The sequence below is a fragment of the Periophthalmus magnuspinnatus genome, chromosome 24, assembly GCF_009829125.3.
Source record: "Periophthalmus magnuspinnatus isolate fPerMag1 chromosome 24, fPerMag1.2.pri, whole genome shotgun sequence".
NCBI classification, from domain to species: domain Eukaryota; kingdom Metazoa; phylum Chordata; class Actinopteri; order Gobiiformes; family Gobiidae; genus Periophthalmus; species Periophthalmus magnuspinnatus.
In genome coordinates this window covers 16766581-16778213 of record NC_047149.1, presented here as the reverse complement: position 1 = coordinate 16778213, position 11633 = coordinate 16766581, and the positions used below count along the sequence as shown (strand labels likewise).

The following is an 11633-nucleotide window of genomic DNA, read 5'->3' as shown; positions in this document are numbered from 1 at the left end:
CATGCCAAAGCCTCGTGTTGAGTGCTTAATGTTAGTCGACTTGACAAGACTGTAACTGAAGCAATACAACCTTTTAATAAATAAAAACTCTTTGTACAGTAATAACAAACCAGCCACTAGAGAGACAGAGCTGTTTTCACTGAATCACTAATTATTACATAATATGTAGATTCTTTACAGTTACATTGGATTTCAAATTGAAATGTTTGGAGTATAAGAGGTCTGGGGGGTCTACGTGTCTTTATTCAACCATAGTGAAAAGTTTACTGTCAGGAGGTTTGCGATGTACTGTCTGTATTCCCACTCTGAGCTGTTCTCTTCTCAGAGTTTGACTCACCATCACTGGTCATATGAGAATCTCGCTCCTCATTTAGACATTTGACAAACTCCACAACATCTGGATGGTGAAAACGACCTAAGTACAGAAAAGCAGTGCAAGTAATAATGTAGGTGAACATACTTAGTACATAATATGGCCAAAGTCAACTGAAAGTGTAAGTGATATTCACCACTGGTGGAATCGAAGAACTCCTGTAGTCGTCCAGGGGCTGCCTCCTCCTGCTCATACTCGTGGCCCTGAAGGATCATCTCCAGGAGGTCAAACTGTTTGACCAGCCGGGCTTCCGCACTGCTTTGGGTCTCATACTCCTACAGCAGAAACACATGTGAGTGCAAAGAAAGACATATTTTCATATAAATGTAAGCATGTAAGGTCAAATGTTATACCTCCCATAGTGCGTAAATCTCTTGCCTCAGTCCATTTGGCAAAAGACCTGATAAATGTCTCATTGCTTCCTGAGAAACATAAGTATTGCTAGTCTTGCGAAATCACACTGGCTTGTGTCTAAATTTGGAAGTTACTCACCTCTTCTCTCCGATGTTTTTCTTCTTTGCTGACATTATCAGAGGGAGCAATATCTCCTACAATGCACTCTGCCATGTCATGAACCAGAGCAAGCTTTATACACCTTAAGTTGATAATATTAATTAATGAAACACATTAATGTCAAATTAATTAGTACTATGAAGTGTGTGCTTTGCTACCTGTCCCTGTCCACTGTGGGGTCAGTGATGGTCAGAGACATCATGGCCATGCGATACATGTGGTCTGATACACTCTCTGGTTCCTTCACTTTCCTGTACACCCAGCCTGTTCGAGGGACTCTCTGTAAAACATATTTATTATAACGCTGAATTGAGTAATTTCTTATGTAGTTGCTGATGGATTTCCTTACAATAACTTAAGAACTATAAATTACAGTGTTCATAAGCTTAACATAACATTTACATTTCAGAAACGAGGGTCATGTGTGCACTAAATTGGTAGTTTATTTGATAGTTTATTTGACAGTTTAATCCATTAGAACAAAATAAGCAATCCACTGAATGTATGTCCAGGTGTCCACTGGAAATAACTAAGTGCAAAGCACTGGCATATGCAGCAATTGCAGGACGAAGTAATCTTTCAAGAACACAATCTGGAGTTAATAATCATTAGTGTTTTCTTACTTTCAGCTGTCCGATAAGCTTCATAAACTGCAGCATATTTCTCATGCTGTTTGTGCTACTGGTGGCCGCCATGTTGCTCTTTAACCCGGAAAAACAAGAGTGGCGCAGAGACCGTGGGCAGCCGGTAGGGGTCAGGAAACCCTAAGCAAAAAATAGCAAAACAGTTCCAAAAGTATTTTTACTGTTTGCATTAAATTATTACTGTTGATGATAAACATAATCCTATTTCCGGTATATGCAGTCATTATGACTGTAAATGTTGACAACTTGACCGCTAGATGTCAGTCACACGTTGTACGGTTCTGAAATAACTCACGAAGAAGTGTACCCGGAAGTACGAAAGCGGGAGTTTGAAAAATATAAACACTCATTTTTTTCTCTCCTCCGAAAAGCTAAGATCTTTTAACCGTTGCCAAAATGTTGAGAAAGGCTCCCAAACTGAAAAACACTATCAAGAGCAAAGCGACAACTAATATAAATGTTAGACCAGCCTCGGAGGCGATGGTAAGTTTTGTTTCTCATTCATTTTACTGCCTTTGTTTTAACTGAAAATGTATTTACAATGTGATTTTTTTTCCTCTAGATTGAGCTTATAACTCTTATTTTCCTGAACGGACTGGCGGAAGAGGCAAAGGCTAAAGCTTTCGAAGAAAAATCAGCTACAATCCGAGGTCACCATGTGAAAGCAGTGTCCAAGGTCTGTTCATAAGTACCGTACATGGCTTAATTGCTTTGTATTTTTTGCAAACATTCATATTTTATCGATGAATAACTTGGATCAGATATATCCATATAGTAATACAGTGCACGTGTCTCTTTTATAGAAAATGCTGAAAAAGGCCAGAGGATGAAGATTGAATTTAATAAAAAAATATATATTTAGTTTTCATTTTAAATCTTTACTTCCTATCACCCACTATACTTTTCATATGGACTTTTCATTTTGATTTTGGCCTTTTACTGTACATGCTCATTATTTTTATTAAAGCTTTTGTTTTGACTACACTTTTTGCTCTGGTCTTAAACTACAGTTCATTCTTCTCCATCATAACTGTTTAGAGAATAACTATTTAAAGCGAACCATGATTGCTGATAGTAATGCAGTATGACTATGAATATTTGGAGGAAATAATCAAATACATAATTTTCCTATTCTTCTAAAAGCCTTCTCCTTGCTGTTGTCCGTCATGGTGAGCGTGTTAAGTTGCATGCCTCACAGCACCTCTGATGAGCGTAGCCTCGGCCTCCTTCCAAATTCCACAATTCTTCATGCTGCGTAGATTATCTGTGTGTGGAGATGTTATCCTCATCGCCCCTTATCTTTACAGACCACACTGCTGCATTTGTCTTACCGTCCTCCTTTGTCAGTGTATAATGGATGGGGAAAAACAATGCCAGTCTTTGAAACAGTTAGTGTTTGCAACTACAGTATTCTAAAATATATCTTAATAGGAAATATTTGACTTTTTTTTGTTTTGCTGTGTAAAAAAATGTCTAGGGTCTAGAGATTATGTTTGATTTGAGTTAATTAGTCAAATTTGTTCTGTTGTACTCTGAGGGTTTAAAATGTATTTATTATCGGATTAAGGTGTAAATATGCTGCCTGAAGACTTCTAGATAAGGAAAATAACCAAAAAACATTACTGATATAAAGTGTTAATTTTTAAAACCATTTTGCTATAATAACACCGTCTCTGTAAATTTGCAGCTTGTTTTATAGTGTGTTAAGTCCGGATTTAATGATTATTTTAGTAGATTTGTTATATTGATAGTCACAATTACTCTGATAAATATTTGCAACCTTATAAATTACATAACATTAGTCAGTTAATAGTCCAAGTCCCCTCACTCTCCATCCATGTGGTTCATATTCTCCTTTTTTAGCCTTCTTTTTTTATTATTCACTTGGCTTGTTCACTTCATTCTCTCCATCTTTTCGCTCCCTCTTTTCTTCATTTTTTGGCAGCTAAAGCGTTCTTTGGCCTCTGGTGGATATTTTTCTCAAGAATCTGATCTAGCACCCCACTGAGCATAGCCTTGTCATGTTTATGTTCACAGTCAGGTTAGGGCGGGGAACGGGGGAACTCACGCTTGGTCCTACGCCTTACACATTTGATCTTTGAACCGTCAGCACCTTTCTCATTTTTGTTGTCTGTAAAATCCACAACTTTTATGTTTCCTAATCGTTTTTGTCATTCATGTTGACAATTTCCACTTTTTGAGCAATATCTCCAATCTATAAATTTACCACATGCAGATTGATAGATGGATATTGCTTGGCTGCAGCTGGCTGTGCATGTAAGGTACCCTGAGGTGCTGTTTTATTGCCTGCTCTTGGTTTGCTCATATTCTACAGGGATTAGAGCAACATTAACTTTAAAAAATCTAAAGAAGTAGCCTTGTGTGTTTCAATGTGTGTGTCAGAGCACCTGTTGGCAATTTGCACCAGTGTAGCGCTGTCCAGCTTCTCTGCTAGACAAAGCTAAAAGATGTAGCCAGACAAAGATAAATCAACTGTTATGTAAATTCTCATTGCTGATATCTCCTCTGACATGCTTCCAGATAGCTGAGAATCAAAGAAAGTACGGTCCATTTTTTGGCACAAATTTTATTATGGTAACCTAGCGTGCGATTCGTTAATAAATTGCACATGTCTTGCACAGGTTTAAAATTGTGTCACCCCTTACTGTTTTGGTTAGGGAGAAGGGGATCTTCCGTCAGTCCAACAAAGCTTTAAAACATAGATAATTTTGGAATGGAGCAAATCTGCAATCATTTAATGTTTTATTGTGTGTTATATGTCATAAATTTTTAAAGAGCAGAATTATATATTTAAGATGGTGAGGTTTTCTCTAGGGGTGAAGAGGCACAAGGGGAAGGCTGAATGCAGTGCAGTTACAATTTGTTTTGGAGAAGTAGATGAAGAAGCAGAGAGTTCCCAAAACAGGCGATAATACGCGCCGGGATGCCAAATAACAAATCCACTGGAGGACTTGACTTTTCATCGCCTCTGTGTTTTTGTGGGAAAGACAGACCAACCCCAAGCTTGTTGAATCTAAGTTTTGATTTCTTGTTGGGAGGTAGTCATATCATACCACACTTGTTATTTTTTCATTTCCTGATTCCTGTCTAATGAATAAAATACTTCATCTTGGGTGTTTATTAGCCCAAATTTAAGCAAATTTAAAACATTGCTCTTGTGGGAATGGTTTGTTTTTTTATTACTTTTTAAATTAGTGTTTTTATTCTTATATGTGAAAATTGTATTTCCTTAAACCAGAACATAACTTTCCTAGTATGTAATTTCTAAAAAAACACAATCTTATATTCTTGGTTGACTAGTAAACAGAAAACTCACTACAAATCCAGTTGCAGGTTTCCACTTTGGTCTTGGGCAAGATACAAAGTGTTGTCATAATGGGCCAGAAGGAGGGTCGAGAGAGGGGAAGAGCAGAGACGTAGCCAGAGTGTGTGTGGGAAGCAGAGGAAGGAACAGTGCCTTACCCAAACTTTATATTCCATTTGGCTTTGCATCTACTACTATCATATGATGCTTTCTCTTCTGTTTGCATTCTTGGTGGCATTCTGCCGGCTTGAGTGATCTCATGGAATGCACATGGGATTTTCAGCAGAAACCCTTCAACTTTATTCAAAGGCGCTCTTGCTCGGCTTTCCAAAGGGTCACTTTGTATGTGTTTGGAAATTTCTGCTGCCCTTTGAGTCTGACAAGACTTGAGATGTGATCCAAGAAGATTCTGCAAACTGGACCCATGCCGTTTTGAAGGTGAAGGAAAATGCTCATATCATCACTGATTTGGATTCTGCACTTGATGAATCTCACCATAGGTCAAGACAAGATTATGCGCCACAAGCGTAAGTATTATGTTTATTGAAAATATTACTATAACAGTCTTGCTTGATGTGGTAGTAGCCAGTGCTGTGTTTTTATAGTAACGCAGTAAACAGAACATGCAAGCTGCATATGGAGATGATAAGTGTGCTCTCTCCACTTTTAGAAAATAATGTGGTCAGAGATTTCCATTACATACAGCTCTTTGTACACTGTCCCAGACTACTGAAGTCATTAGCTGTTAGGAGGCTGCCCTGTAATTGCCAGTAAATTGGTTAATGTTATTCTTTCAGGCCGTCAAAACCATGTAGTGCAAATGCTGTATGTTTTATACTGTGTGTATATTTAATGGATCTTCTCTTACAGGTAGCTCCACTACAAGTAGCTCCACAGCAGGTAGACTGTGTCCCACAGGGTGTGTGACGTGCTCAGCCCTCAATGGTTGCCTGTCCTGTAAATCTCGCCTCTTCTTTCACCTGGAGGTGGATGGGATGAGGCAGAGAGGAGTTTGTCTGTCCTCCTGCCCCCGGGGGCACTATGGCACAAGATCACCGTACATCAACACCTGCACAAGTGGGTACATATTTTAGCCATATTTGAGAGTTGTTACAACATCATAGAGCCCTAATAGATAAATATAAGGATGCTCTGGCCTAATATTGCAGTTGGGGATGAAGAATATTTGGCAAAAGTTAAAAATTATACTTATATTTTGCAGGATGCAAGGAAGACTGTGCCTCCTGCTTCAGTGAAAGTTTCTGCACCCGATGTCACTCGGATCGCTTCTTGTTCCGGGGAAAATGTGAACGCAGCTGTCCCTTTGGGCTCACAGCCAACCTTGAACTACGCGAATGTATAGGTACATGCATGGATTTATGATTTGTTCATTATTAACAAACAAATCATTGTTTTATAATTTATGTTCTATGGTTCTTTAGAGTGTCCTGCTGGCTGTGAGCTGTGTATGCGGAGGAACATGTGTGCGCGCTGCAGAACAGATTTATACACTCTTCAAGGCCAGTGCTATCTCACCTGCCCAAAAGGGTTTGAGCCGGACGAACAGCTTATGCAGTGCCTCCCGCAAGGTGAGAGGTATTCTAAATTTCAATATTTTTCCCTTCAATAACAATATCAAACACACATGTGAATTCACTGATGCCAACACCATCAATTCACTTTTTTCTACCATGTTTTACTCTTTCCACCTGTGAGTTGTCTTTCTCATCATCACAGTGTCTCTTCCATAGTGCACTGTGAGGTAGGAGAGTGGTCAGACTGGAGCCCATGTGTTCATAAACGCAGCATGAAAATGTACAGAAGAGGAGAGAAGACGCGCACCAGACAAATGTTGAGTCCACCGAGCCGCTTCAGGAAGCCCTGTCCAAAGTTGTTCCAGTTCAGAAAATGTATTTTTAAAAAGAGACAGAGTTTCATATCAAATGTTATGCCATAGTTATTTGTAATGCATTGTTCTTTCTTTTAAACATATGCTTTTGGTATTATTTAACAACTTATACTGTGTAAATATTACTTTAATGGTTGGCATTGATGATTGTAATTAAGCAGTTGATGCCAAATCTGTAAGCACTGTCTCTGTTGAACAAAACTATGTTTTTTGCATAAATTATTTTTTGATTAGTGGAAGGATGAAAATATTGCAATAAAAATCAATGAAAATATATTGGCTGCATTGTTGAAAGAACGATATATCATGAATATAGATCTTTTACATTTATACATGAATCCAACAAATACGTTTCACAAAAGGAATATAATTTGGTACAGAAGCCCACTTCTAACGCTGCGTAAACGCTCTCCAGACGCACGGGGCGCACGTTGGGCCAATCCAGAGGCAGTAAAATCAGGGCTTGGCTCGGACTGAACTGGAGCTGTCACAGAGACTTGAGACAGAACAAACCCACTTATTTAAAACCGAATGTAAATCATTTTTACAACAGTGTGTACTTCAACTTTGAAGACAAATTAGATATACAGCTAGAGTGAGTAACCTGCGTCATATTTTACTAATGCTTTTTAGCTTCTATACTGATAACGCGCAGTGCTAGCATGTTTGAAGGCTAACATCTATACCGTAATGCGAGGCAGCTTTGAGAAGCTAATTTTAGCCTTATATAAATATAGCAAATGTAATTTGGAATTTCAGTGTACTGCCTCACTATGTACTTAAACAATGGTTCGTTTTGTACACTGACTTTTATTTAGCTTAGCAAACATGCTAACATAGCAATTGTGTGAGCGGAAATGTACATACATAGGCACTGTATGACTATACAGGTATATTGTGCATTTCTATTTAGACATTTGTATGTTTTGGATTAGGTAAAAGGTATCAGTAGTAGAGTTTGTAATCTTAGTATTAGCTAAACTCTTGGATGTGACTTCATGGGGGCGTTTCCAAAACTATGTTGAACTGAATAGGCTAATACTCTTTTTTTGTGCCTTCACAGAATGGCAGGCTCTGAAAAGGTGGACTCTCCGTTGAAAAGCCTCTCCCCAAAGTTGCAAGAGGAGGTCGGGGAGGCCCCTGGTCTAGGCACAAACCCGGAGTGTGCCATCTGCCTGCAGAGCTGTGTGCACCCAGTGCAGCTGCCCTGCTGTCATGTCTTCTGTTTCCTCTGCGTGAAGGGGGCATCTTGGCACAGTAAGCGCTGTGCTCTCTGTCGTCAGGAGGTGCCCGAGGACTTCCTAGAGAGGCCAGTTCTTCTGTCCCCTGAAGAGTTGAAGGCTGCTGCGGCAGGACTGAGCCGGGGGGTGGGAGGCAGTGCTCATAAGGACTATGCGTGGTACTACGAGGGGCGCAACGGCTGGTGGCAGTATGATGAAAGAACCAGCAAAGAGCTTGAGGAATCCTTCTCCAAAGGCAAAAGCAGCACAGAGATGCTGATTGCAGGTTTCTTGTATGTGGCCGATCTGGAGAACATGGTGCAGTACCGCCGCAATGAGCACGGACGCAGACGTAAGATCAAGAGAGATGTTGTTGACATCCCTAAAAAGGGGGTTGCTGGATTAAGGTTAGACCCTGAGCCTATACCCAATACACTACCAGCTGAACGAGTACATTTAGCTGATGGCTCAGACACATCAGGCCAGCCCTTACCTGCAGCTTTACGTTTTATGACATCTGTTCCCCCTGTAAGACCCACCACGCTCCTGGGTCATCCTGTGACCAGACTACATACTCCAACACCTACATTAGAAGAGACTTTCTCCCAACTCCTGGTCAGCTCTCCAGAGGAGGACGTAGAAGATGACTCTTCCAGCAGCAGTGAAGAGGAGGCAGACAGAGCCAGAGGAAGAGCACCGTCTCTCAGGCAGAGGCGGCACAGACAGAGGCCGCTCAGTGAGAACCAGCCCCCCAGGCTGCCCCCTAGAGGAGCCCCGCCCATTGCTACACCTGTGCGCTCACGCAGCCCTGATGGACAATGCACTGTGACTGAAGTGTAACCCACAGGTGCATCACATCAGACCTGCCTATTGCTTAAGATTGTGTCACCAAATGGGGAAAAAACTGCTTTTCATTTTCATGCCATGAGTGGGCAAAACTCTCTAATCATAATCTTTACACTTACCTTTTGTGTGTGCAGACATGATTGCAAACTGCCTTCTCTGTTTTTAGTTGTACTGTATCGTATATTGCACTATTTCAGACTCACCCATGTGATGTGAAAATTATTTTTAAAGGATGTTTTAGATTAAATTATCATTTAAGATCCTTATTGAGATATAAGTTCCCTGTGTTAGTCTTAGGGAAAATGTCATGTTTACATTTGTCTTCTCACTGCATTGCAGGCTCAGCTCATTCATAACTTGGCAGATAGTTAAGTGGCTACCAAATTAAATAATGATTGGTTCTTTTTCCTTTATGTGCAAGGCAAATGGAGATTACGTAAGAGGTTTGTTTTTGTAGTGGACTTCTAATTGTGTTGTCATGCATACCGCTTTCTGAAAGCGATTGGCAGAACCACTGGAAAGTAAGGACTAAAATGTAGTGATTCACGTTTAGATCTATTTCTTCTCATATTTTTTGAAAGGCTACCATCAAAGCCCTGGCACGGACACATACTTGGATTTGTCTTCTCTTTTCTTTCTCCAGTTGTTGAACTTGTCATCATTTGCTTAACATGTTAAATTATTTGTGTGTGAAACGACATAATCATCTGATGCTTGTGTTCTGACAGATCATTAAAGCAGTTTTATTTATCATCAGGCATTGCTATTGGACTTTTTGGAGTAGCTAAAGAGCTGTGGAGGGGTTACTAGCAGAAGGAGTGGCACAGATCCACAGGTCTGTTTATAATGTTACACTGGAGGCAGCTGGCCAGAGGGAGGCGCTCTATTCACACTTTCACACACTATAGAATGACGTCTATAAGACTGTGACGAGGATTTTCCTGTTATTTGTTTAGGGTGTAAATCGTTAAAATCACTTTCTCTTCTCACAATAATGGTAACACAAACATTTTATATTGAGTTGCATGTATCATTCAGGTTGGGAATACAAACACATGCAAGCCAAAAACCTTAGTGACTATCTGGACATTTTTTTGAGAACATTATAAACATAGTGTGCATGTGTTGATGGGACAAAATAACACTGAGAGCTTGTGGGTGTCCTTCCACATTACTTTTGGGATTTATTTGCAGTGATTTATCTGCTGTCATCGCTAGCATTACCGACTTTTCCACATCTCTCCTATGCAACAGCAGTTATTTTTACGGTCTTGCGGTTTAGGTCTGTTGTGGTGCTGAGGGGGTGCTCCTGGTGCTGACTTCCTGTTTGATCCTCTGTGTTTAGAGTTGGGAGGGAAAGAAGAGCGTGATAGATCTACCTCTGCTGTCATCATCGGAGCCTCAAGTGTCTGCCAAACCAACACAGAAAATCACACGCTCTGACTGGGAGCTGAAAATGAAGCACCTTTTATTGGCCAGACACTTCCCATCAAAAATATTTTCCTTAACAACAAGTACTGGAATAATTTGAATCACAATAATATTATGATTTGTTTGTATAGTCCTCCTAGCATTGGTTACTCCATTTCAAATTTACTTCATGCTAACATGGAAATACACCAAGCTCTATCATGCAATAACAACTTATAGTCTTCTAAATATTTTGTAAAGTGTGTTTATAAATTGTAATATGAAAAATAGGTGCACTGCTTTTTATTAGGCAAGCATAAAAGTTACATGCTGCAGTTTTAACCACTCTGAATCTGAAAGCTGCACAGATCTATTTACATGTACATAGTCCCATATGGAGCTGTACATTCTCTAACATCACCCAGAGATTTATCTGCCATGGACTGTATTTAGATTTACCGTGTATAGAAGAGTCATCGCCTTAGGGTATACAGGGACAAGCTGTCACCGAATGACTGGAAAACAGACCTTTATAAAGCTTTCAAACGACTACTATGAATTATAGGGCTGCACAATATTGTAACATTGCTTTAAAGCTATCATTTGTAAGTTTATTTGATTTTTTTCACCAATAGATCTACTAAACCTTGCTTTCACCTGGCTGTTGCTTATGCTCAGCTGTGATCTTTGGTCTTCTGTCAGGTCAAAGCTGGCACATTATCAGACAGCAGTAACACAGACAGCATTTAGTGGCAGTAAGTGAGAATACAAGGCAAAGAAGTCATAATGAGTTTAAATACAAGCTTTTAAGTAGAGCGAATTCTACCGTTCTTTTTTCACAGTGCTGACAGGTGCAGGGAGACTATTATAGTACAGCATCACATAACATCTTACACACTGTTATTGTTTCAACAGAGATGAGGAAAATATATCAAGTAGGTCAGAAGCTGTAGGTCTAGACAGTGTATGATGGAATGCATGGAGTGATATGTCCAGACATAGTTTCCCAGTCCAAAACGCAGACAGGAGACAACACTCATACATGCACTCACGCACATACTTTGGTTTTTAACTGCTCAAATGACTAGTGTATAAGCTCCTTCTTCACACTTCACTAAATGTTCAGCCAGTCTCAGATTCTGCTGCAAATAGTCCATAATAGAGCCATCTTTCAACACATCAGGCCTTGCTGTAAAACATTTGTTAGGTCAGTTGCTAAATAAGATGTCTGTGATCTATAAAATGACATAACTGGATTGATTTTAAAGGTAATAGCTGTAGCATATGCTCACTGGTTTAAAAATGGCAATACACTCACAACTCAAGCACCGGGATGTCATTGGGTGTCATACTGAGGACACATCATCAAGAGTGAATTTTTGGGGTTATTGCT

General features: G+C 39.8%; 4 protein-coding genes across 4 annotated transcripts; 3 read left to right on the top strand and 1 right to left on the bottom strand.

The window, feature by feature from the left end:
* Window positions 1-33: 33 nt before the first annotated feature.
* On the bottom strand, window positions 34-1600 carry hddc2 (HD domain containing 2). The gene is made up of 6 exons (XM_033990969.2): window positions 1510-1600; window positions 1045-1166; window positions 866-968; window positions 727-795; window positions 510-648; window positions 34-415 (listed from the first exon to the last, which is right to left on the bottom strand). The coding sequence occupies exons 1-6, from the start codon at window positions 1579-1581 to the stop codon at window positions 270-272; spliced, it is 651 nt and encodes a 216-aa protein (XP_033846860.1). The 5' UTR covers window positions 1582-1600; the 3' UTR covers window positions 34-269.
* A 226-nt stretch (window positions 1601-1826) lies between these two features.
* Window positions 1827-2420, top strand: cenpw (centromere protein W). Its single transcript, XM_033990970.2, has 3 exons — window positions 1827-2013; window positions 2093-2206; window positions 2334-2420. The coding sequence occupies exons 1-3, from the start codon at window positions 1927-1929 to the stop codon at window positions 2358-2360; spliced, it is 228 nt and encodes a 75-aa protein (XP_033846861.1). The 5' UTR covers window positions 1827-1926; the 3' UTR covers window positions 2361-2420.
* A 2441-nt stretch (window positions 2421-4861) lies between these two features.
* On the top strand, window positions 4862-6906 carry LOC117392510 (R-spondin-3-like). The gene is made up of 5 exons (XM_055232131.1): window positions 4862-5382; window positions 5726-5932; window positions 6078-6218; window positions 6298-6444; window positions 6607-6906. Exons 1-5 carry the CDS (start codon window positions 5304-5306, stop codon window positions 6810-6812), a joined length of 780 nt encoding a protein of 259 aa, XP_055088106.1. The 5' UTR covers window positions 4862-5303; the 3' UTR covers window positions 6813-6906.
* A 291-nt stretch (window positions 6907-7197) lies between these two features.
* On the top strand, window positions 7198-9581 carry rnf146 (ring finger protein 146). The gene is made up of 2 exons (XM_033991214.2): window positions 7198-7359; window positions 7828-9581. Exon 2 carries the CDS (start codon window positions 7829-7831, stop codon window positions 8822-8824), a length of 996 nt encoding a protein of 331 aa, XP_033847105.1. The 5' UTR covers window positions 7198-7359; window position 7828; the 3' UTR covers window positions 8825-9581.
* The last annotated feature ends 2052 nt before the right edge of the window (window positions 9582-11633 follow it).